Source organism: Scyliorhinus canicula, chromosome 21 (assembly GCF_902713615.1).
Source record: "Scyliorhinus canicula chromosome 21, sScyCan1.1, whole genome shotgun sequence".
Classification (NCBI taxonomy): Eukaryota; Metazoa; Chordata; class Chondrichthyes; order Carcharhiniformes; family Scyliorhinidae; genus Scyliorhinus; species Scyliorhinus canicula.
In genome coordinates, this window is record NC_052166.1 from 37,140,441 (window position 1) to 37,165,999 (window position 25,559).

Consider the following 25,559-nt stretch of genomic DNA (forward strand, 5'->3'; position numbering starts at 1 on the left):
ATCAGGGCTAGAGAGGTTGTTCAGAAATAATTATGAACTTAATGCCCTGATAAAAGTCTAGTTGCACTTCATTCAATAAGGAGTAACTTTTCCAAGTGTTTTTACAGCAAGACGAAGAATGTTAAGTTGGAAGTTCATGCGAATTTGAATGATTTCAAAAGATTTCCATCCACGGGAGCTTCACGGTGCACTCTGATGGAGCAATTCATTATTGATGGCAAGTTTAGGATTTTGACGTACCCCGACATAAGTGCGGATGCTAGAAGTTGCCAATTTCACAGTTATAGTGACAATGACACTGTAATTGCAACTGCAAACTCTGGACCATTGTTTCAGGTTGATGACCTTTCATGGGAACATCAAAACATGTGGTTGAAGCTACAAGTATTTTTTTAATGTGGATATTCCCTACAAGGCTGGCTTTTATGGCACACGCCTAATTGCCCAGGAGAAGATGGAGGTATTTCCTTCAATACAACTGAATGGTTTGTTAGGTCATTTTACAGGCTAGTTAAAAGTGAAAAACATTACTATAGGAAGAGATGGTTACATTAGGCCACAGCAAGTCTGGGCACAATATATGCTTTCCTAAAGGGCACTACAACAACAACAACTCTCAACTCTCCTATCGCCATTCATGTCCTTTCTGAGCTCATCTGGTCCATGAGATTCACCTCCTGCTCTCTTAACCCTATTCCCACTAAATTACTGCCCTTCTTGGCTCCATTGTCATGGTTCTTCCTCGTCGGATACTGCCCTCACTCTGTCAAATCTGCTATTATTACCATTCTCCTCAAAAAACCCTTCCACCCTTGCTAAGTGTCCCGTCCAAGATCCTTGAACATGCTGTCATCTCCCAAATGTGTGCCCATCTTTCCCAGAGCTCCATTTATGAATCACTCTAGTTAAGGATTCTCACCCCTCCTCCCCACCGACCCCCCGCCATTACTGTATCTGAACAGCTCTTTTTTACTTATTCATTTTTACGGGATGTGGGCTTTGCTGGCGAGGCCAACATTTGTTGCCCATCATTAATTGCCCGTGAGAAGGTGGTGATGAGCTGCCTTCTTGAACCCCTGTAGTCCATGTGGCGTAGGTACACCGACAATGCTATTAGGAAAGGAGTTCTAGGTACAGCGAAAGAACAGCGATATATTTCTCTAAGTCAGGATGGGGACAGACTTGGAGGGGAGCTTCCAGGTGGTGGTGCTCCCAGGTACCTGCTACCCTTGTCCTCCTCGATGGTAGTGGTCATGGGTTTGGAAGGTGCTGCCAAAGGAGTCATGGCGAGTTCCTGCAGTGCATCTTGTCGATGGTACACACGGCTGCCACTGTACATCGATGGTAGAGGGAGTGAAAGCTTATGCAAGGGGAACAATCAAGTAGGCATCTTTGTCCTGGATTGTGTTGAGCTTTGAGTCTTGTTGGAGCTGCACTCATCCAGCAAAGTGGGGAGGATTCCATCGCACGCCTGACTTGTGCCTTGTAGATAGTGGACAGACTTTGCGACATCAGGAGGTGAGTTAGTCACCACAGTATTCCTAGCCTCTGACCTGCTCTTGTAGCCGCAGTGTTTAAATGGCTAGTCCTGTTCAGTTTCCGGTTAATGGGAGTTGACAGTGGGCAATCATTGATGGTAATGCTATTGAATGTCAAGGGGCGATGGTTTGGTTCTCCCTTATTGGAAATAGTCATTGCCTGGCACTTGTTCTGCTCATTCACCACCCCTCTACTTCCTGACCTATATTAGCTCCAGGCTAAGCAATGTTTGTTTCTTAATTTCTCCAAGGTGCCACCACTTCCTACTTCTAATCTTCTCCAACTGTGCAACTCGTCCAGACATCTGTCATTCTCTAATTCTGGCCACTTGAACATCCCCAATTTTTAGGTCCACCATTGGTGGCTGAGCTTTCAGTTGCCTGAGTCCTAAGCTCTGAGATTCCATCCTGAACCTCTCCAGCCTCACCTTCCTCCTACGAGGCGCCATTTAAAACCTGCCTCTTTAATCAAGTTTTGGCCATCTCCCCATGTACGACGATAAACCCCATAGAGGGGATAGCTTAGTTCATGGAGCTCCTGCAAAAGATCTTGAAATGTTTTATTCAGTTCACAGATTTCACAGAGCCGAAGGAGGCTATTCGGCCCATCGAGTCTGCACCGACTCTTGGAAAGGACACCCTACCCAAGGTCAACACCTCCACCCCATCCCCAGTACCCAGTAACTCCACCCAACACTAAGGGCAATTTTGTACACTAAGAGCAATTTATCATGGTCAATCCACCTAACCTGCACATCTTTGGACTGTGGGAGGAAACCGGAGCACTCGGAGGAAACCCAGGCACACACGGGGAGGATGTGCAGACTCCGCACAGACAGTGACCCAAGCCGGAATCGAACCTGGGACCCTGGAGCTGTGAAGCGATTGTGCTATCCACAATGTTACCGTGCTGCCCACAGTTAGAGGTACTGTGTAAACATATGTTATTGTTACAAAGGTATTAGTGAATCAAATGGATTTTAAAGATAATCCATATGTGATGAGATGACTTTTCTTGATTTTAGATTTATTGAATTAAACTTCTCCAGAGACGGGCGAGTTTGTGGTGGGGTGTGAGGAGATGGTGGAGGGGCTGGACGGTGTGTGTCTGTCTTCATGGAGGAAGATACAGAAATTGTCCTAGAAACACTTTAGAGAACAAAGGGATGAGTGAGGGGCTGGTTTAGCACAGGGCTAAAGAGCTGGCTTTTAAAGCAGACCAAGGCACGCCAGCAGCACGGTTCAATTCCTGTACCAGCCTCCCTGAACAGGCGCCGGAATGTGGTGACTAGGGGCTTTTGACAGTAACTTCATTTAAAGCCTACTTGTGATAATAGCCGATTTTCATTTCATTTCAGCTCTGTGGTGGGGTTTGAATTCATTGCTGGACCATTAGTCCTGACAGTATAAGGATATATTCTAATGAAAGGTCATTGTTAATTGTTAAAGGAAATGTTAACTGTCTTTCGCTCCACAAATGCTACATGATCTCTTGAGCATTTCTAGCATTTGTTCATTTTTATTTCCCATCTTCATCTCTTTTTCCAGCATCTTATTGAACTCACAATGCTACGTAATGACTCCTTGAATTTTTTAGAAGCAAAAAAATATAACAACGGGTCCAGGCAACAATTTGTACTTGACAGAGCCAAGGACCAATAATAAACAAGTTCAAAAAATTTCAGTGATTGACACTGATCAGGATAAAAGAGTTTAAGCGTAACCCCAAATGTTCGGGACACATGTACAGGCAGGAAGCAGATGATAAAAATTATTAGAGACACTAAAATCATTTTCATTGACTTCATTTTCATATTTTTACTCTTAAGTTGATTAGTTTTCAATTTTATAATGAAACTGGCAAGTAAACTATAGAAAGTAATGGAGGCAAAAAATGGAATGGTGTACCCTGTGACTAAAATGACCATGTTCCACACAAAATACAAAACCACCAGCTCATCCTGATGTATGTTCAAACAGTGAGTGGAATTGTTCATTTCAGTGGTTTTGATGACAAAAAAGAATGGAAATCCTTGGGCAAACAGGAGAACCCACACTCCCACACAAACAATTTTTACAAACTTCTCCTCCTTTAAGATGGTTTTCTTGGTGCAGTGCACGACAGCGATGTACCGGTGTATGCTAATTAGAGTGAGAAAATAGATGCTGCCGTACATGTTGGTGCTCAATAGGAAGACCTTCAGCTGGCACAGGAATTGTCCAAAGGGCCAGTGCGACAACGAGAAGTAGGCGATCATAAATGGGGCAGCAGGAGTTATCATGGAATCTGCTAAAGCCAGGTTGAACTGCAGAATCATTCCGGCACTCCATCTCTTGATGCAAAACCAAAAGATCCAAAGGCTGATGCTGTTCAAAATGAAACCCACTGAAAAGACCAGGGTGAGAAAAATCGGAATGAATTCACTGATGTCCTCCGGTTTACAGGGAGGGCTCCCTGTTGAATTGCTGGTACTCACACCCCAGTTGAAAGGAGTGGTGGATGTGCCGTCCATCTTGACTACTCGAATCTGGGAGGAAATTGAAAATTAATTTAAAATATAGTTTATTAATGAGTATGTTTTTTTCTTTAAGAATATAGACAGTTCCTGTGGAAGTTAACAGACCTATTTGAAATGATGACTGTGTGCCATTCTGTCAAGGTGGACTCTGATTTATAAATCCATTTGCAGGGAACAAACCATCAAGAATACACTTGTAAGAAAGCTGTGTTCATATTAATTGTCATTTACTTGTATTAAGAGAATTATTCATTCCTCCAGCAGTAGAGTGTACAGGTACTGAAGGGAATACCTTATTTAAAGAAAGACTAGTTTCCTGGTCCCTCATGGACAATGCATGGCACTTCATGACCTGGGGACTATTCACGAGGATGCCTAATAGCAGGCCCTAAGTTTAGATCAGTTGGCTGGACAGCTGGTTCATGATGCAGAGTGAGACTAACAGTACAGGTTCACTTCCTGTACCAGTTAAGTTTATTCATGAAGGCCCTGCCCCATCAACCTTGCCCCCTGCTTGAGGTTAAATCACCACCAGCCAGCTCTCTCTCTCAAAGAGGAAAGTAAAGCAACCTACGGTCATTTGGGACTACAGAGACTTTACTTCCTCCAATCACAACAAGAATATAAACTTAAGCAAAACCGATTACACGGTATGAATCATAGAATCATAGAATTTACAGTGCAGACGGAGGTCATTCGGCCCATCGAGTCTGCACCAGCTCTTGGAAAGAGCACCCTACCCAAAGTACGCATCCCCACCCGATCCCCACTGAGCTAAATCGCTGGCTTTTAAAGCAGACCAAGGCAGGCCAGCAGCACGGTTCAATTCCCGTACCAGCCTCCCCGAACAGGCGCCGGAATGTGGCGACAGGGGGCTTTTCATAGTAACTTCATTGAAGCCTACTTGTGACAATAAGCAATTTTCATTTCATTTTCATTTTTCATAACCCAGTAACCCCACCCAACACTAAGGGCAATTTAGCATGGCCAATCCACCTAACTTGCACATCTTTGGACTGTGGGAGGAAACCGGAGCACCCGGAGGAAACCCACGCACACACGGGGAGAATGTGCAGACTCCGCACAGACAGTGAGCCAAGCCGGAATCGAACCTGGGACCCTGGAGCTGTGAAGCAATTGTGCTAACCACAATGCTACCGTGCTGCCATTGAGGGGAGAAATGATGAAAGCTAATTGGGTAAATAGACTAAAAGGTATAAAAGTAAATGAACATTGTGAAACATAAAGAAATAATGAAAACGTATGGGTAAAATTTGAGGTATTAAAATCCAACAAACACCCGGGATCTGAAGGTATACACCCTAGGGTCCAAAAGAGTTAGCTGCAGAGATAGTGAAGGTGCTGGTTGCAATTTTCCACAAGTCCTGAGATTTGGGAATGATCCCATTAGATTGGAATTTGGCAAATGTTACACCAACTTTTAAGAAAGGCAGGAGAGAAAAAAAAGAGAACTATAGGCCACTTAGCCTAACATCAGTTGTTGTGAAAATGCTGGAATCTATCCATAGAATTCCACCCCCCCCCCTCCTCCCGCCCCCCACAGTACAAAAGGAGGCCATTCAGCCCGTGAAGCCTGCAGGAACATACCCCACCTAGGCCCACTCCCCCTGCTATCCCTGCAGCCTCACCTAACCTTCACATCTTTGGATAATAGGGGGGAAATTATCATGGCCAATCCACCTACCCTGCACATCGTTGAACTGTGAGAGGAAAGCACAGAACCCATGCAGACACAGGAAGGATGTGCACTCTCCACACAGACAGTCACCCAGGCTGTAATCAAACCCAGGTCTCTGGCACTGTGAGGCAGCAGTAATAACCACTATGCCACCTTACCACCTCATGCCGAAAATCTTAAAAATGCACTTAGAAAACCATGATATAATGAGAGCAAGTCAACATGGCTTCATTAAGGGGAAATTCTTTTTGACTATGAGAATTGTTTAAGGCTGATAGCTTTGGTAAATGAAGGGGAACCAGTAGATGTAACATACCTGGTTCACAAAAGGCATTCTAAAGAGTGCCACACAAAAGACTATTTGGAAAGCCAAAGGCTAAAGGAGTTGGGGTAGTATTTTATCAGTTTTGAGAACTGTTTAATGAATAGAAAATGGCGATGGGGCATAAATAGGACAAGTTGGCAGGCAGTGAATAGTGGAGTGCTGCACGGATTAGTCCTAGGGCCACAGTTATTTACAATCTATATTAATGACTTAGATGAAGAGACAGAGAATAATGTCTCAAAGTTTGCTAATAATACCAAATCTAGGTGGGAAGGTAAGCTGTAGGGATGGCACAGAGAGGCAGCAAAGCAATACAGGTAGGTTCAGTGAGTAGGCAACAAGATGATGGTCAAATGGAGTATAATGTAGGGAAGTGTGAGGTTACTCATTCTGGTCATAAAATAGAAAATGAGAATATTTTTAAAAAGGTGTTGAAGTTGTAAATGTTGCAAAAGGACAAGGTTTACGGGAATCAAGAGAGTTACGGACCCAGGGGGAAGGTACATCATGGTCAGCGGTGTCCTGGAAGGGGCACCTGTCGTACTGGTAAATGTGTACACTCCCAACTAGGACGACTCAGAACTCATAAAGAAGACCATGGCGGAAATCGTCGACCTTGACCCACTGACCGACCGATCAAACCCCAGAGCGGGGAAAATGTCTGGCATGGCTTGGGAGCTAGGGGCCTTCATGGAACAGGTGGGGACCATGGACCCATGGAGGTTCCTGCATCCGAGAGAAAAGCGGTTCTCATTCTTTTCGTTGGTGCACAAAGTATACACCCGTATCGACTTCTTTGCATTGAGGAAATTGGTGCTTCCAGGGATCATGGGAACGGACTACTCCGCAATCGTTATCTGCGACCACGCTCCACACTATATGGATATGAGGTTGGAGACAGGCTGGGCCCAGCGCCCCACACGGAGGCTGGACAAGGACCTCCTGGCCGACAAGGCTTTCTGCCAAAAAATATCACAGGCCATAGGCAATTACGTTATTAACAACCAATACGGGGAGGTCTCACCCTCCACGTTTTGGGAGGCACTGAAGGCCGTGATCAGAGGAGAGATCATAGCCTACAAGGCAAGTAGAGATAGTGAAGAGAGGGTGGCCAGGCAACAGCTAGTGGACTCCATTCTGGAAGTCGATAGAATTTACCGAGGCCCCGACCGTAGAGCTGTTGGCGGAGAGGAAAAAGCTGCGAATGGACTTCAACCTGCTATCCATTAGGAAAGCAGTGTACCAACTCTGCCAGACACGGGGGACCTTCTACGAACACGGAGACAAGGCTGGCCGCCTATTGGCTCACCAGCTGAGAAAGCAGACAGCCACGAGGGAAATAGTGCAGGTTAATGAGAGCAAAGGCAGACTGGTAACAGAGCCAAAGGAGGTCAATCGGGCATTCGAGACCTTCTACCGGAGACTGTACATCTCCGAGCCCACCGAAGGGGATGCAGGAATGAAACAGTTCCTAGATGGACTGGAACTGCCGGTGGTGGGGGAAGACAGACGGGGGGAGCTGGAAGCACCAATAGACCTGGGAGAAATCATGGAGAGCATCAGCTCCATGCAGACCCGGTGGGTTCCCGGCGGACTTCTACAAATAATTCGCACCAGTCCTGGCCCCACACCTAAGGGATATGTTCGCGGACTCACTGGCAGGGGGCACCCTGCCCCCCATGCTAGCGCAGGCCACAATTTCACTGATACCCAAAAAAGATAAAGACCTGACGGAATGTGGATCATACAGACCCATTTCACTGCTGAACGTGGATGCGATAACACTCGCAAAGGTCCTGGCCAAAAGGCTGGAGGGCTGCGTACCAGAGATGGTCGCAGAGCACCAAATGGGCTTTGTCAAGGGCAGGCAGCTCACAGTGAACATCAGGCGCCTGCTGAATGTGATAATGACCCCCCCCCCCCCCCCCCCCCCCCCCGGGGAGAGAACACCAGAGGTGATCGTCTCCCTGGACGCAGAAAAGGCCTTTGACAGAGTCGAATGGAGCTACCTCCTCGAGGTCCTGGAACGGTCTGGGCTAGGAGCGGGATTCACTGCCTGGGTGAGGCTCCTGTACAACGCTCCCAAAGTGAGTGTCCGAACTAACACCACCAGCTCTGAATACTTCCAGCTAGAGAGAGGAACAAGACAGGGCTGCCCCCTGTCCTCACTCTTGTTCGCGCTAGCGATCAAACCCCTGGCGATAGCCCTGCGGGACTCAAAAAGCTGGAAGGGAATCCGGAGAGGAGACAGAGAGCACAGAGTCTCACTGTATGCAGATGACCTGCTCCTCTATGTCTCGAAGCCACAGGAGGGACTGAAGGCAATACTGCAAATACTGAAAGAATTTGGAACCTTCTCGGGCTACAAACTTAACCTGGGCAAAAGCGAGATATTCCCAGTGAACCCAATAGGGGGAGGGACAGAGCTGAAGGGGCTCCCGTTCAAAACGGCCCAGAACAGATTCCGTTAACTGGGGATCCAAATAACCAGAGACTGGACACAGATCCACAAGTGGGACCTGACCAGCCTGGTGGAGGAAGAGCCTGGAGGGAAGAGTGCAGACGATCAAGATGAACGTACTGCCAAGGTTCCTCTTCCTGTTTAGATCCATCCCGATCTTCATCCCCAAGGCCTTTTTCCAAAACATAGACAGGCTAATCATGGCACTTGTGTGGTGGGGCAAGAACCCAAGGATTCCCAAGCCGACACTGCAAAGAGGGAAAGTCAGAGGGGGTCTGGCTCTACCGGACCTACAATACTACCACTGGGCAGCAACGGCAGAAAGAATGAGGGGATGGGTACAAGGACCCAAAACAGATTGGGTACAAATGGAGGGGGCATCCTGTAAAGGAACAACCCTCCAAGTCCTGGCCACAGCAGCACTCCCATCCTCAGCAAGATACACAACGAGCCCAGTGGTAGCGGCCACGCTGAGAACGTGGACCCAGTTGAGACAGCATTTCAGGATAACCAAAATGTCCCTTATGGCCCCCATCTGTGGCAATCACAGATTTCCCCCCCCCCCCCCCCCCATGCTAGATACCACCTTCAAAAGATGGAGGCGGGATGGGGGTACACTGACGGTCGGGGACTTCCACGTAGGGCGCAGACTGGTGACACTGGACAAACTGACGAGGAAGTGGAAACTAGCAAAAGGACAGGAATTGAGACACCTCCAAATAAAGCACTTCCTCCACAAAGAGACAGTAGGGTACCCCAGGGCCCCAGAAAGCACACTACTAGAGGACCTGATAGGCACAGGCAGCGAGAAGGGGGTGCTATGTAGGAAAATAAAAGGACAACTACTGGACAGAGCCCGAACTCCACTGGACGAGACCAGACAAAAATGGGAGGATGAACTGGGGGCAGAGGTAGGATGGGGACTCTGGAGCGAAGCACTGAGCAGGGTGAACTCCACCTCCTCCTGTGCAAGGCTAAGCCTAATGCAGCTCAAGTGGTGCACAGAGCGCACCTGACCAGACCCCGAATGAGCAGATTCTTCCCGGAGGACAAATGTGAGCGGTGCCAGAGGGGCCTGGGCCCTGGGGTGAAGGGATTGTCCTGTGATAAGAGGCTGAGTAAATTGGACTTATAAGGTGGGATTCTCTGATCCTGAGGCTAAGTGTTAATACCATCGTAAACGCTGCCCCTGTCCCCCTACAGGGGGCCAACATGGCACTGGAGTGACCCACGCCGCTCCAGCTGCCGATCCCCGCCATCAAATGGGTGCCGCGGATCTGCGCTTGTGCAGTGGCACCCGCGTCAATGCGCGCATGCGCAGTGGCTCTCTACTCCGCACTGGCCCCGACGCAACATGGCGTAGGGCTACAGGGGCCAGCGTAGAACAAAAGAGGCCCTCAGCCCAGGAGGCCGGCCCGCCGATCGGTGTGCCCCGATCGCGGGCTAGGGCACAGCAGAGGCACCCACCCACGGGGTCGGACTCCCCCTCCGCCAACCAGGCCGCCCCCCCAGATGCATCCACACCAAGGTCCCGGTGGGTAAGAGCAGTTTAGCGTGGCCGCTCGGCCCATCCCGGACGGAGAATTGCCGGGGTGGGGCCCCGTAGAGCGGCCCCCAACCGGACCGGCGTGACGCAATTCTCACCGTTCCCGGCGATTCTCCGGCCGACAGTGAAGTGAGAGAATCCCGCCCATATTCTTTGGAGTTTAGAAGACTGAGAGCTGATCTCATTCTGAAGGGCTTGTTAGGCTGAATGCTGAAAGATTGTTTCCATTGATTGTGGAGCCTACAAAATGGAGGGGGGTGGTGCCGTCTCAGGAGAAGGTGCCAATCATTTAGGACCAAGATGAGGAAAATTTACTTTGGAATCTTTGGAATTCTCTACTCTAGAGATGGATCCTCTACCGTTGAATACATTGAAGGCTCGGGTCAAGAGATTTTTGTTTCTTCAGGGAATTAAGAAGAGTGGGCGGAAAATGACGTTGAAGCCCAAGATCAGCCATGATCGGATTGAATGGTGGAATAGGTTCGACAGGCCATCTGGTCTACTCCTGCTCCTATTCCTTTTGTTCTCCTGTGTTCTTGACCCTATTACCATTGGGTCATTAAGGAAGGTAGCAAAATGTTGCAGAACATGAAAAAAATATCCCAGCGAAGGCAAGAAAACTCTCCTTTCTTAACAAAGGAACTTGATACTGTTAACTGATTTAAACTTCACCATGTTTCTTTAATTTTCATGCATTGGATCAAATAATCACAAATGCAATGCAATAATTGTCACCCCAGCCAACCTGCCTATGTTTGTCACACTGCTCTTATAAAACCATGAGAAAAGCATATCCTAATTAGCAGTACAAATGGGCTTTATCAATGTAACCCTGGCAGTCATTTACAGTGACACTTCATTTAATGTAGCTGCCTTTATTGCTTTTGAACTTCCTGTCCTCATTGATCTTATGCCCAATGGTATGGGCACATACACAGATGAAATGAGCAGGAATTAGCACTTTGGTTAAATTCCATATGCTGCCGTTCTTCCAGATAGTACACTATGTGTCATTACACCGGCCCAGAGTAATCAGCCTTATCAACCATGTGACCCTGATTTGATTCAAGTGTCACAATGCAGAGAGAACAACCCAGTGAACAAATGTACAAAACTGTAAAAACATTGGCTTAGGCCAGACGCCGCAAAATCTTTTAAGCTTCCTGAGAAAGCAGTCTCCAATCAGTGGCTTCCATGGACAAGCTTAGAAACAGCTACATGTGGCACTGTGCTGCCAGTGACCGCCAAAAACTCCAGACGGTGATGACAAAACCTCTGCTGTATTTCTCACTTCCTCCGGGGCTATGGAACTGCAGCTCACTGAATACAAACTGAAGTTGGTTTATTAATCATAGAATCCCTACAGTGCAGAACGAGGCCATTCATCCCATCGAGACTGGACCGACCCTCCGAAAAAGCACAGTACATAGGCCCACTCCCCCAGCCCTATCCCCGTAACCCCACCTAACGGTTGGGCAGTATATAGCACGGCCAATCCACCTAACCTACACATCAGAGGAAACGGGAGCACCACGCAAACACGGGGAGAATGTGCAAGCACCACACAGATGGTTACCCAATGTCGGAATTCAACCCGGTTCACGTACCATGTACTTATTTGTCCATTATCCATGTCATTTATCCATGGACTTCAAGAAACAGCCAGAATGGCACAGGAAAAATCACACATCAAGGTGACACGAATGTAACAAAGTAAGTTCTTTCTGCTTTCACCTATTATCTACACGTTCAGATTTCTCACAATAACCTTAAAGGATTCATCATAGAGCTAGCCTTGTTGATTTGCGCTAATTTCACAAAGCAGAGGATTTAGCCTGACCTTTCTGGTTTATATGGCTCGCTGCATTTTCCCAGAGCCATCAAGGCATGATAATTTCTTTCTCTACGGGTCTACACTAACCAGACTGGATCTACTGAAGTGCCTGGAAGCAATCTGAAAAGAACATCCTTAAATCGGATACTTAAAATAAATTGTGGTTAGGCCAGCTGAAGTAACCAATAAAATAACATATCATGGTTGTCCTTTAACTAGAAAAGTGTTCAATCAATAATTGGTCACCATTCACATCTACCCCACTGACATACAGAAGCAGATTTACCAATGGCTTTGCTATTGGTAAATCCAGTATGACCCACAGTGTCCATATTTGTCCTTGGAACCACTTCAATTCCGTTACAATGTGCAAAACCCACGGTTTCTTCAGCTACCACAGAGGATTGCAATTAAAGATATACAGAGTAGCATTTTCCCTTCATACTTTTTTGAGCATTTATTATTAAGTAAATTTAAAACATACAGAGCATCTGTCAAAAATGGAATTGGTTACAATAGCACTTTCAAATTCACCACAGTTCATCAATCTGCTCAATCAATTCTTCACCTACACTTTTGTGTCATCGATTGGGAGACGGGAGTGTGCAGCGGGACCTGGGTGACCTTGAACACCAGTTACTGAAGGTAAGCATGCAGGTGCAGCAGGCGGTAAAGAAGGCTAATGATATGTTGACCTTCATTGCGAGAGGTTTCAAGTACAGAAGCAGGAATGTGTTGCTGCAATAATACTTGGTTAGGCCACATCTAGAATATTATGTGCAGTTTTGGCCCCCTTTTCTGAAGAAGGATGTTCTTGCTCTCGAGGGAATGCAGCTGATTACAGGGATGGCAGGACTGTCATATGATGACAGATTGACCAGGTTAGGATTGTTCTCACTGGAGTTCAGAAGAATGAGGGGGAATCTCATAGAGACTTATAAAATTCTAACAGGACTAGACAGGATAGATGCAGGGAAGATCTTCCCAATGGTGGGTGTGTCCAGAACCAGCGGTCACAGTCTGAGGATTGAGGGTAAACCATTTCGACTGAGGTGAGGAGACATTTCTTCACCCAAAGAGTGGTGAGCCTGTGGAACTCATTACCACAGGAAGTAGTTGATGCTAAAACACTGAATATAATAACGAGGCAGCTAGATACAGCACTTGGGGAGAATGGGATCAAAGGCTATGGGAAAAAAGCAGGATTAGGCTATTGAGTTGGAGGATCAGCCATGATCGTGATAAAATGCGGAGCAGGCTCGAAGGGCCAAAAAGCCTCCTCCTGCTCCGATCTTCTGTGTATCTATGCATCCCCAACACTTTACTCTCAATCCAGTCAACTCCTAGTCTGGCCTCCATTTTCACTTCCTCAGCCTTAAACAATGTGGATTACCGCACATCTGGTGAACACTTGTTTAATCAAGTGTCACAAGGTATAGAGGTGTTCAGGATGACTGTGGTTCTCTTCACTGATGCTGTCTTTGTTGATTCACCACAGGCTGGGAGTTGAACCTTGGACCTCAAGTTAACATACAATTTCTTTACTCACTAAACCATTAAGAGAACTGTCACCAAAAGTCTATATCCTGATTTATGTGATCAACAGGATTTCACCATCAGTGAAAATTTTTTACTGACAAAAAACTAGTTTGCTTTTTATTATAATTGTGCCTGCAAATACGGTCATGTATTTTCTTGCCTTTATGCACTCCCTCAGTTCTCTTCGTACTTTTTGTGTTAATTATTTTTCTCGAATGGCATTTGTTTTCTTTCAAAGAATTAGGGCCCTTTTTCAAACTGGCATGTAACCATCTTCAATTAGAAGTGCCAAGTGATGATCCAGCTCAGCCTCCTCCTGGGGTCTCCACCATCATGGATGCCTGTCTGCAGTCAATTGGATTCACTTCACATGATATCAAGAAATGGCTAAGCACACTGGATACAGCAAAGGATCTGACAACATCCTAGCTGTAATCATAGAATCATAGAATTTACAGTGCAGAAGGAAGCTATTCGGCCCATCAAGTCTGAACCGGCTCTTGGAAAGAGCACCCCGCTTGAGCCCATGCCACCACCCTATCTCCGTAACCCAGTAACCCCACCTAATCTTTTTGGACACCTAGGGGCAATTTATCATGGCCAATCCACCTAACCTGCACATGTTTTGACTGTGGGAGGAAACCAGAGCACTCAGAGGAAACCCACGCAGAAACGGGGAGAACGTGCAGACTCCGCACAGACAGTGACCCAAGCCAGGAATTGAACCTGAAACTCTGGGGCTGTGAAGCTACTGTGCTAACCTTTCTGCTACCGTGCTGCCCCTTGTGCATGCTGCCCCCAAAGATGAAGACTTCTCTAGGAACTCTGTCCCTCACCCTTAACACAGCTGCCCGAGGACAGCTATAACACTGGCATCTACTTGACAAACTGGAAAATATCCTATCCATACAAAGCAGGAGAAATCCAATCCAAACAATTGTCATTTACTCTCAGTCATCAGTATGATGGAATACTGTTCAGTTGCCAGGAGAAGTGCAACTCTAACAACACTCAACAAGCTTGATAGCATTCAGGACAAAGCAAACAGCACGATTGGCACCTCATTCACCACCATCAACATCCACTCCCTCCACTACTAATAGGCAGTGTTTACCATCTACAAGATGCACTACAGCAATTCACCAAGGATCCTTCAACAGCACCTTCCAAACCCCTCCGCCGGCAGGATTATCCATTGCGCTGGCAGCACACCCACACCCACAGGTCTCCCAGCAGCGTGGGGTGGCCACATTGGGCAATCCCATTGACAAGTGGTGGTAGTGGCAAATCTCACTGCTGGCGAGGGCTTGCCACCTAGGAAAACATGGCTGTCAGACCGGAGAATCCCGCCCATGATCTTTACCACTTAACAGGACATCCTCTCCAACACACATACCATTCTGATTTGGAATTATATCATCATTCCTTCACTGTCTCTGGGTCACAATCCTGGAACCCCCTCCGTACCAGCACTGTGGGTGTACCTACACTATATGGACTGCAGGGATTCAAGAAGGTGATTTACCACCAGCTTCTCAAGGGCAAATAGGAATGGGCAATAAAAGTTCTGCTCTAGCAACACCCATATGTGATAGAAGAATTAAAAGAGAAGAAAGGTCCCTTGCAGGTTTTCTGAATTAAATAGCAGCATGAAAAAACATTGAAGGGTACCAAACACTGACAAAACTGACCGAGTATAACAAGTAAAAAAAGGGAGAATTGATCAGGAGTTTGATGGAATACTCCCCGCTTGTCTGGATGAGTGCGGTTCCAATGAAACTTTTGCTTGACATCATCTGGGACAAAGCAGCCTGTTTGATTGGAACGTACTATATCCAACTCATCAAGGCTTATTCCACAATATCATTAAAACCCATGACCTCTAGCACCTAGAAGGACATGGGCAGCAAGTCCATTGGGACATTACCACCCCCATGTTCCACTCCAAGTCGCACACCTTTCTAACCTGGATTTTTAAAAAATCACTGTCTTTTCATCATCCATGAGTCAAAGTCGTGGAGCTCCTTCCCCAACAGCACTTTAGGGGTTCCTGCACCATAGCAGTTAAAGGAAGCATCTCACCACTTCCTCCTCAAAGACCATTCAGGCTGGACAATGTTTTTCGTCCATGTACTTTCACACACACTTTTTCCCCTTTGTTAATTTAGTAACTTGAGGAAGCAGGCAAAAATTGAACATTAATTTGTTTTAACTATATACAAAGTTCTGTGTAAAGCAGCATCTCGCTCCCAGTACAATCCTTGCTGGGAGAGCTAGTCTGTTGAGGCCGTGCTTTGGGACAGTTTTTATATCTGTACGTAAAGAGCCCAGGCGGGTGGCCTCCGCTCCCTATCTGGGAAGCTCGTTGTCCACAAGTCCCAGGGGAAGATCAATGATGTTTTCCCCTTGGTCCTCGTGGGGGTTATGACAACTAAATAATGGGGAGATGGTGGAAGGATTCCCAGCCTGATTATCAGCCCATTCCCGTAACAGCCTCCCCGAACAGGCGCCGGAATGTGGCGACTAGGGGCTTTTCACAGTAACTTCATTGAAGCCTACTCGTGACAATAAGCGATTTTCATTTCATTTTTCATTTCATTGAACTGCATCATGAACGATCCTTCCATGGCCAACAGGACCTGGTGTGGGACTCGAATAGAGCTCAAGAAGTGAGGACATCATACTGCACCACAAGAGCTCCTTAGCTGGGTAATAAATGCTGACCTAGCCAGCAACCGCTGTATCCCATGAACAAATACAGAAAAACATCTTTGAACACTTTGTACCTGTTTATCCCAAATACAGAGGCCAGAATATTTAACTACTTCACAATCACAGGACCTCATTTAATTATTTTTTAAAATAAATTTAGAGTGTTCAATTAATTTTTTGCAATTAAGGGGCAATTTAGCGTGGCCAAAGCACCTAGCCTGCACATCTTTGGGTTGTGGGGGCGAAACCCACGCAAAGAAGGGGAGAATGTGCAAACTCCAAACGGACAGTGACCCAGAGCCAGGATCGAACCTGGGACCTCGGCGCCGTGAAGCAGCAGGGCTAACCCACTGCGCCACCGTGCAGCCCAGACCTCATTTAATTTTAATGAAAAATGTTACCATTTCAGTATTTTGGTGGAAAATATATATATAATTTCTAACCGCCGCTTAAGCTTAGCTTGGTCCTACCTTGTGTCTCCTCAGCCCGATCAATGAGGAGAAAAGAGAAGTGTTTGGAATAAACTTGTGTAACATTAGGTTTGAGCAAAAATTAAAAGGAAGTACATCCTTCTGAGTGTGTGCGTTACATTCGCATGTACATTTAAAATAGATTCAGCTATTAACTAACAAATGAGAAAGAATAAAGCTCACCGAGGAAACAAGACCAGGGCTGAATCTTTACATTCAGGTGTTTCACAGCAGCAGGAACACACAAAACTTACCACTGAGCCACACCAATTTGGACCTGTGAGAAGCGATCGATTTTAAAGGACATCGTGAAGTAGCAGAGAGATAGAGGAAGGGGGAGGGGTTTAGAGAGGGAATTTCCACGGTGAAGGCCCAGGCGGCAGAGAGCATTGCCAATGCTAATGGGGCCATTAAAATCACGTACAAGAAGCCAGTATTGGAGGAAAACACATATATTGGAGAGTTGTGGGGCTGGAGGGGGTGACCGAGACATTACACTAACTGGCCCCTGAAAGATCTGTTGGCCCAAGGATGAGAGAGCCAACAACCATCTACCCCTCCAGTGGTAAGTACCAACAGAGACAGGTAGACATAATCCTGGATGTGGGGGAGTGTAAAATTCCAGCCAAAAACTCTGTCAACAATACTTGTTCTCCCCCCCCCCCCCCCCCCCCACCTCCCAGATAAGGAGTATCTAAATGGCAGTTTCCGTTTGAATAAGGCAATCTTCTTTTTAACACATTACTCGTAGTATGTTCCTGTTTAGGCAGTTCCTCTGCTTTCACATTTGCTCAGTCTCAATTCATTTGAGCTCCAGTGACATGAAGTCAGTGTCATGATATCCACTCATGTATATAATGAGATGCAGACAGGCAGTGATTGACACATAGGATGACCAGTAAGCATGCAACACAGTACAGCCAATCACCAGACAGAACACTACCACTATAAAGCCAGAGGGCACTAGGTTTCCCGCTCTCTCGGGACCCAGCTACTGAGACAGTCAGAGTCCATGAGCTAGCAAGTGCAAACACCATGCAGTAGCTAGTAAGTCTGGTCAGGCTACTACAAGGTCACCAGTCAGATCAGTATAGTGTCGACCCACAGCTGAATGTTCTATAGTTCTATATATGAACAGTTCTATAGTTGAATAAAACAGTGTTGGATCTTCTCCAGTGTTAGACGTCTGTTTCTAACTTCCCTGCATCGAGTGCAGTCCACATCGAACCAACCTGCCTAACACATCATGGTACCAGATTTATACTGATCTTGACGGACCTCCCTCGAGTGAATCAGCATTGACCAGCAAGCAGCCATCCAGCGAAATGGAAAACATCCAGCCTCCTCCGCAACTCCTTATCTCCGGCAACCTCGGCAGTAACTGGAAAATCTTCAAGCAAAAGTTCCTCTTGTACATCGAGGCCTCCAACCTTGAGGCAGCATTGGATGTGAGGAAGATTGCGCTATTTCGCTCCACTGCAGGTGATCACGCCATCCATATCTACAACTACTTTACGTTCGCCGACGGCAAAGACAATACAAAATTCAAAAGAGTCCTGCTGAAGTTCGACAGCCACTGCGACATTGAGGTGAATGAGAGCTTTGAATGGTACATCTTCCAGCAGAGGCTTCAGGGTAAAGATGAACTTTTTCACTCCTTCTTGACCCATCTCTGCATCCTAGCGCAGTCATGTAACTGTGACTCAACGGCTGATTCCATGATCCGGGATCAGATCATTTTCGGGGTCCACTCCGACTCCCTGCGGCAGCAGCTCCTTAAAATCAAACAGTTGACCCTCTCTGTTGCTATTGAGACGTGCGTTGTCCATGAGCATGCCAAGAATCGTTACTCCCACATTAGGGCGGCAGAAACTGCAAAGCTGGCCTCCCACGGGGCAGAAAGGCCATCGCACAGATACAGGGCCTGAGCATCGAGGAGAGTGGCCGTTTTGTGCGCTTTTCCCGGATCCCTATGCATGTGCGCCATGACCAAGTGGACGACGAGCCCAACAACCCGACGCGCAGGTGCGTATGTCGACCGATCGCACTGCGCATGCGCGATGACGCACGTAACGCACTGACATCAGAGTCATGACGTGTCCGAATTGTTGCTCTGCCCACTTAAAGCGGCAATGTCCAGCAAAAGGACGCCGATGTCTCCAGTGTGGCAAGCTTGGCCACTACGCAGCCCTTTGCAGATCTGCTCCACCGCTCAGCAGTCAGCGATCCCAGCTGCGGCGCAGAAGTGTCTGCTCAATACAGCAAGGCATGCCAGATTCCGATCTCAACAGCCCGTCAGACCCTGATGCTGACTGCCTCAAGTCTCCATATCGGGTGGGCATCATTACCACACATGAGCTGGCCTCTACCACAATGGCGAAACACCTCTCGATCCTCAGTGTGGATGCAGACGACGAGTGGTGTGCTGTCCTCACAGTTAACAAGGCTCGCATCCGGTTCAAACTGGACACTGGCACGTCTGCGAACCTCATCTCACAATCCGACCTCGACACCATCCAGGCCCGACCAAGCATTCTTCCACCGACCTGCCAGCTCCTTGACTACAATGGCAATGCCATACCTAGTGGCTCATGTCAACTAGGGGTATCCAACAAGGCGATCAAGGCAACATTGTGTTTTGAAATCGTTAGGCCTGACAGGGCGTCCCTGCTCGGTGCTCGCGCCTGCGAGCTCCTGAACCTGGTTCAGCGAGTCCACACCATGTCATCATCACCGGCGACGGCCTCGCCCAATGGAAATTTGCAAGCCAACATAGACAACATTATCACACAGTACCTCAGTGTATTCGATGGAATGGGCACGCTCCCGTACCAATATAAAATCCTGCTCAAGCCGAACGCCACCCCTGTAATTCATGCACCACGCCGGGTGCCGGCGCCCCTCAAGGATCGTCTGAAAAAGCAACTACGGGACCTCCAAGGCCAGGGCATCATCTCGAAGGTCACAGAGCCAACCGACTGGGTCAGCTCCATGGTCTGCGTAAAGAAGCCATCAGGGGAGCTCTGCATTTGGATTGATCCCAAGGATCTAAACTGTAATATCATGCGGGAGCATTACCTGATCCCAAAATGTGAAGAGTTGACCAGTGAGATGGCTCATGCCAAATTCTTCACTAAGCTTTCACTTTGGCAAATACAGCTGGACACGTCCAGGCGCAAGCTGTGCACGTTCAACACCCCTTTGGTCGCTACTGCTACAAACACATGCCTTTCGGCATCATATCTGCCTCCGAAGTGTTTCACCGCATCATGGAGCAGATGATGGAGGGCATTGAGGGGGTGCGAGTATACGTGGACGACGTGATTATCTGGTCCACAACGCCCCAGGAACACATCGCTCGCCTCAAGCAGGTCTTCCAGCAAATTCATGAACATGGTCTCCAGCTCAACAGGGCCAAGTGCTCATTTGGTCAATCGGATATTAAGTTTCTCGGTGACCACATCTCGCAGCAGGGTGTGCAGCCAGACACCGACAAGGTCTTGGCGATCAACGCCATGAAGACCCCGGAGGACAAGAAGGCGGTCCTCCGCTTCCTCGGGCTGGTCAACTTTCTCGGGAAATTTATTCCCAATATGGCATCCCCCCACCACAGCCCTCCGCCATCTCGTCAAGAAGTCAACGGATTTCCAGTGGCTGCCCACATATGAAGCGGAATGGCGTGAGCTGAAGGCAAAGCTCACCACAGCCCCAGTTCTAGAGTTCTTCGACCCAACCAAGGAAACCAAGATATCAACTGATACAAGCCAGGACGGCATTGGGGCGGTGCTCCTCCAGCGAGATGACTCCTCGTCCTGGGCTCCAGTGGCATATGCATACAGGGGCATGACGCCCACTGAGCAATGCTGTGCCCAGATCGAAAAGGAGTGTCTGGGTCTCCTGACATGAATAGTCAAGTTTCATGACTACGTTTACGGCCTGCCAAAATTCACAGTGGAAACGGACCACAGGCCTCTAGTCCACATAATCCAGAAGGATTTAAATGACATGACACCTCGGTTACAGCGAATTCTTCTTCGACTCCGCCGCAATGACTTCGAACTTGTCTACACGCCAGGCAAAGAGCTGATCATTGCAGATGCCCTATCCCGGTCCATCACCACACCGTGTGAACAAGGTGACTTCATCTGCCACATAGAAGCGCATGTGCAACTGTGTGCCACCAGGGGCAGCACGGTGGCTCAGTGGGTTAGCCGTGTAGCCTCACGGCGCCGAGGTCCCAGGTTCAATCCCGGCTCTGGTTCACTGTCCGTGTGGAGTTTGCACATTCTCCCCGTGTCTGCGTGGGTTTCGCCCCCACAACCCAAAGATGTGCAGGCTAGGTGGATTGGCCATGCTAAATTGCCCCTTAATTGGAAAAAATGAATTGGGTACTCTAAATTTATTTTTTAAAAACCAAAAAAAAAAACCTGTGTGCCACCAACCTCCCAGCCTCTGACGGACGGGTGGTCCAAATTCGTGAGGAAACGGCCAAGGATCCTCTACTGCAGCGTGTGATGCAGCACCTTACCCATGGCTGGCAGAAGAGGCAATGTCCCCAATTCTTTAACGTGAAAGACGAGCTGATGGTTGTGGAAGGAATCCTTCTGAAACTCGACAGGATCATTATTCCTCAGAGCATGCAGGCTATGGTGCTGGGTCAACTCCATTAGGGTCACCTTGGAGTTGAGAAATGCCGACGCAAAGCTCGGGAGGCGGTTTATTGGCTGGGCAGGACATTGCCAACACGGTCCTCAACTGCCCCACCTGTCAGAAGTTTCAACCGGCTCAACCCAAGGAAACACTGCAACAGCACGAGACCGCGACCTCTCCGTGGTCCAAAGTAGGTGTAGACCTTTTCCACTCCAAGGGGCGTGGCTACGTACTCCTGGTCGACTACTTCTCCAGTTACCCAGAAGTGGTGAAACTGCCGACCTCACGTCGGAAGTGGTCATCGAAGCCTGCAAAGAAACGTTCGCCAGGCACGGGATACTGCTCACAATAATGAGCGACAAAGGCCCATGCTTTTACAGCCAGGAATGGTTTGATTTTGCACAGTCCTACAACTTCCGTCACGTTATCTCCAGTCCCCACTACCCGCAATCAAACAGGAAGGCCGAGAAAAGGGTCCATATTGTCAAGCGGTTGCTATGCAAAGCTTCAGACTCAGGCTCCGAATTCAACCTGGCAATGCTGGCACACAGGGCAACCCCACTGTACACTGGGTTGTCTCCAGTGCAGATGCTCATGAATCGCACTCTGAGGACCACAGTTCCAGCCATCCATGTTCCAGACCTTGACCACCTCACGGTTTTATAAAAAATGCAGCAGTCCAAAGCCCAACAGAAGGCCACATATGATGCTCATGCCACAGATCTACCCGAGCTGGCTCCAGCCGATTATGTTCACGTCCAGTTGCCTGAGAGCAGCTAGTCAGCCAGAGCTGTTGTTGTCAAACAAGTTGCCCCAAAATCTTCCCTTGTCCGCATGGCTGATGGCTCCCTGCTACGGCGCAACAGACGGGCATTGGGAAGAGTTCCACGCCCACCACCTGACCGCAGTGCTCCGCCGGCCATCATACTTCCTCCGGACATACCCTGCCACGAGGCCACTGATCTGTCAGCGATCCTGCCGGCCCACGCGACCACGGCGATGGCAGCGATCCCACCTATCCAGGTGCAGGCGGCTCCTGATCCACTTCTGCGGCGATCGACAAGAATTCGTCACCCACCACAAAGACTGAATCTGTAGACTGAACTTTTGTAAATTTTGTGACTGAATTCATCGATTTAACCTTTGTAAATATTGCTTTGTTTGCCATGTATCTGCACTATCGACACCTTCCAATGTATATTCGTTTGTTCAAACACCGTTTGTATATAGTCAGGCATATATACATACCTCAGTATTTATTTAACTAAAACAAAAGGGGGTGAGATATCATAATATCCACTCATGTATATAATGAGATACAGACAGGCAGTGATTGACACATAAGATGACCAGTAAGCATACAACACAGTACAGCCAATCACCAGACAGGACACTACCACTAAAAAGCCAGAGGGCACTAGGTTTCCCGCTCTCTCAGGACCCAGCTACTGAGACAGTCAGAGTCCATGAGCTAGCAAGTGCAAACACCATGCGGTAGCTAGTAAGTCTGGTCAGGCTACTACAAGGTCACCAGTCAGATCAGTATAGTGTCGAACCACAGCTGAATATGTATAGCAGTTCTATAGTTGAATAAAACAGTGTTGGATCTTCTCCAGTGTTAGACATCTGTTTCTAACTTCCCTGCATCGAGTGCAGTCCACATCGAACCAACCTGTCTAACACATCAGTCAGCAGCAGTGGGAAATTCCTTTGCTTGTTATTCTAACAGAAAGATGACAAACCTATGTTTCAAATTTCACAACTGCACATACTTCCTGTTTACAAACTTTATTTCTTATAGACACATGCTGCTGTCAAAATGCTCATGATAAATTCCCACCTCCATATTCACAATTGTAAATCTTGCCATGCTCTCCTATCAGTCATGACATTCTTGTGGATCTGATTTGATGACCCCCGACCTCCATACTGCAGAGAATCTCTTAAGCTCCAACCAACTCTGCTTTTCAAATTGCCGCAGGTTTTGCTGCTTAACTGTGAACAATATAAAATCAATGTGTTGTATGAAAACAAAGACACAACATATGACTTTAAAATTGCAACCTAGTCTGTCACCTTTGTCCGGCTTTTGCCTGCCTTTAACCCTGCTTCACCTGGAGATATTAATTGCTATAAGCAATTCTACAGGAGGTTGACTGATTTAAAGTAGGGTTTTGCATGATTTCTCTCATTTAGTATGTTTATTTTATGTGACGAGAACACTTATCCAGTTTCTCTATGCAAATTTGTGTTTCATTAACAGTAAAACATTTGGCCAAATTATCACAACATATTGTTCATCCTTTTTTAAATAAATTTAGAGTACCCAATTCATTTTTTCCAATTAAGGGGCAATTTAGCATGACCAATCAACCTAGCCGGCACATCTTTTTTTTTGGGGTTGTGGGGGCGAAACCCACGCAAACACGGGGAGAATGTGCAAATTCCACACGGATAGTGACCCAGAGCTGGGATCGAACCTGAGACCTTGGTGCCATGAGGCTGCAGGGCTAACCCACTGCGCCACCGTGCTGCCCCAATGTTCACCCTTTTACTTGCATTTTCATACTTATTTTGCATTAATATTTACTAATGTGGGCTCTCAAAAAGTTTAGTTGTTTAATGGATCACTTCATATAATTCTGGTCTGTTTGTGTGCAGTGGGGGCGGAGGGGGGGGGGGGGGGGGGGGGGGGGGGGGGTGGGGGGGGGGGGGGGGGTAGTATTCCTACATTCAGGCTGTATACTGAGGCTAGAAAGTGGAATTTGTAATCCAAATGGATTTCATAATTCTCCCATATGTTCAAATTGGAGATTTTCCATTGTCAAAAACCTCTCTTTTTCCAAGAATGTTGCATTCCTCTCCTAGGAAGTAAAATCTTAGTCTGTTGATGGTCAAATAGTAATCAACAGTTAATGTCCAATGAAATCATGGATCTCTTTGAATCAATTGTAAGAGTTTAACAGGTTTGGCACATTACTAAAGTTCAGTTACAAATTTAATGTATTTTACATTCTGCAAAATCTCATTGAAAGTTCATCCAAAATGTTGCTTACCAATGGGCAGCACGGTAGCATTGTGGATAGCACAATCGCTTCACAGCTCCAAGGTCCCAGGTTCGATTCCGGCTTGGGTCACTGTCTGTGCGGAGTCTGCACATCCTCCCCGTGTGTGCGTGGGTTTCCTCCGGGTGCTCCGGTTTCTTCCCACAGTCCAAAGGTGTGCAGGTTAGGTGGATTGGCCATGATAAATTGCCCTTAGTGTCCAAAATTGCCCTTAGTGTTGGGTGGGGTTACTGGGTTATGGGGATAGGGTGGAGGTGTTAACCTTGGGTAGGGTGCTCTTTCCAGGAGCCGGTGCAGACTCGATGGGCCGAATGGCCTCCTTCTGCACTGTAAATTTGATGATCTATGATCATATCCCAACTTGCACTATGTCCTGTTCACCCGTCACCTCTGTTCTCACTTAACCAACATTGACTCCTAGCCCAACTGCAATTCAAATTTGTTTTCAAATGCCTCCCTGGTCTTGCCTCTTCCTATCTTCAGAACATCTTTTAGCTTTCCAACCTTTCACGATTGTTGCTTTTTCCTTATTCTGGCCTTTTGCGCAGCCCTGATTTTAAATAGTTTGTTTTTGCCCAGACGGTGAATTCAGTGCCTTGTTCCCAACCTTTGCAATCCCCTCCTTAAACATTTCAGCCTCTATATCTCGCTCTCATCCTTTAAGACATTCCTTAAAATTGCCTTTTCGGACAAAGTTTTGGTCACCCATCCATATGTGTCTCAGTATCAAATTGTGTTTGATGACGCTACTGTAAAGCTCTCTAGGACACTAAAGGTGCTATAAAAATGCAAGTTACTATTGTTTGTTTTTTTTTATAAATGTTTTTAATTGGGTTTTTGAACAAGGTATAATTACCGTTATGTACACAGGATAAGAAACATATATATATATATATATATATATATATACACCTATCTAGAAGAGAAGGGCACACCCCAACATACCAAGGTGAAGGAAATGGTACATAGTAAAAGAAAACAATAAAATCTGAAATAGAATAACTGGTAGGGTATTGTGCACCAGCTCGACAGCGGTAGCTCTGTACACCTGGCAAAATTATTTACACCATGTTGGGGGGGGGGGGGGGGGGGGGGGGGGGGGGGGGGGGGGGGGAGATGCAAATATACATTTGGGTGCCGGAGAGATACTTACAGTGTGCGATACTTGACTGTATTTCATGTTTTGTCGCCTGCTTCTCCC

The 25,559-nt window shown here is 47.2% G+C and overlaps 1 protein-coding gene across 1 annotated transcript; it reads right to left on the reverse strand.

Moving 5' to 3' along the window:
* Positions 1-3,034: 3,034 nt before the first annotated feature.
* LOC119955751 (lysophosphatidic acid receptor 6-like) lies at positions 3,035-25,559 on the reverse strand. Its single transcript, XM_038782280.1, has 2 exons — positions 25,512-25,559; positions 3,035-4,066 (listed from the first exon to the last, which is right to left on the reverse strand). Exons 1-2 carry the CDS (start codon positions 25,536-25,538, stop codon positions 3,071-3,073), a joined length of 1,023 nt encoding a protein of 340 aa, XP_038638208.1. The 5' UTR covers positions 25,539-25,559; the 3' UTR covers positions 3,035-3,070.

What these genes read in the sequence shown, in the direction of transcription:
- LOC119955751 (XM_038782280.1), bottom strand. Translation starts at nt 25,538, where the DNA reads ATGAAATACAGTCAAGTATCGCACACT. An exon ending in ACAGTCAAGTATCGCACACT is followed by an intron (nt 4,067 to 25,511) that starts GTAAGTATCTCT and finishes ATTTCCTCCCAG; the next exon opens with ATTCGAGTAGTCAAGATGGA.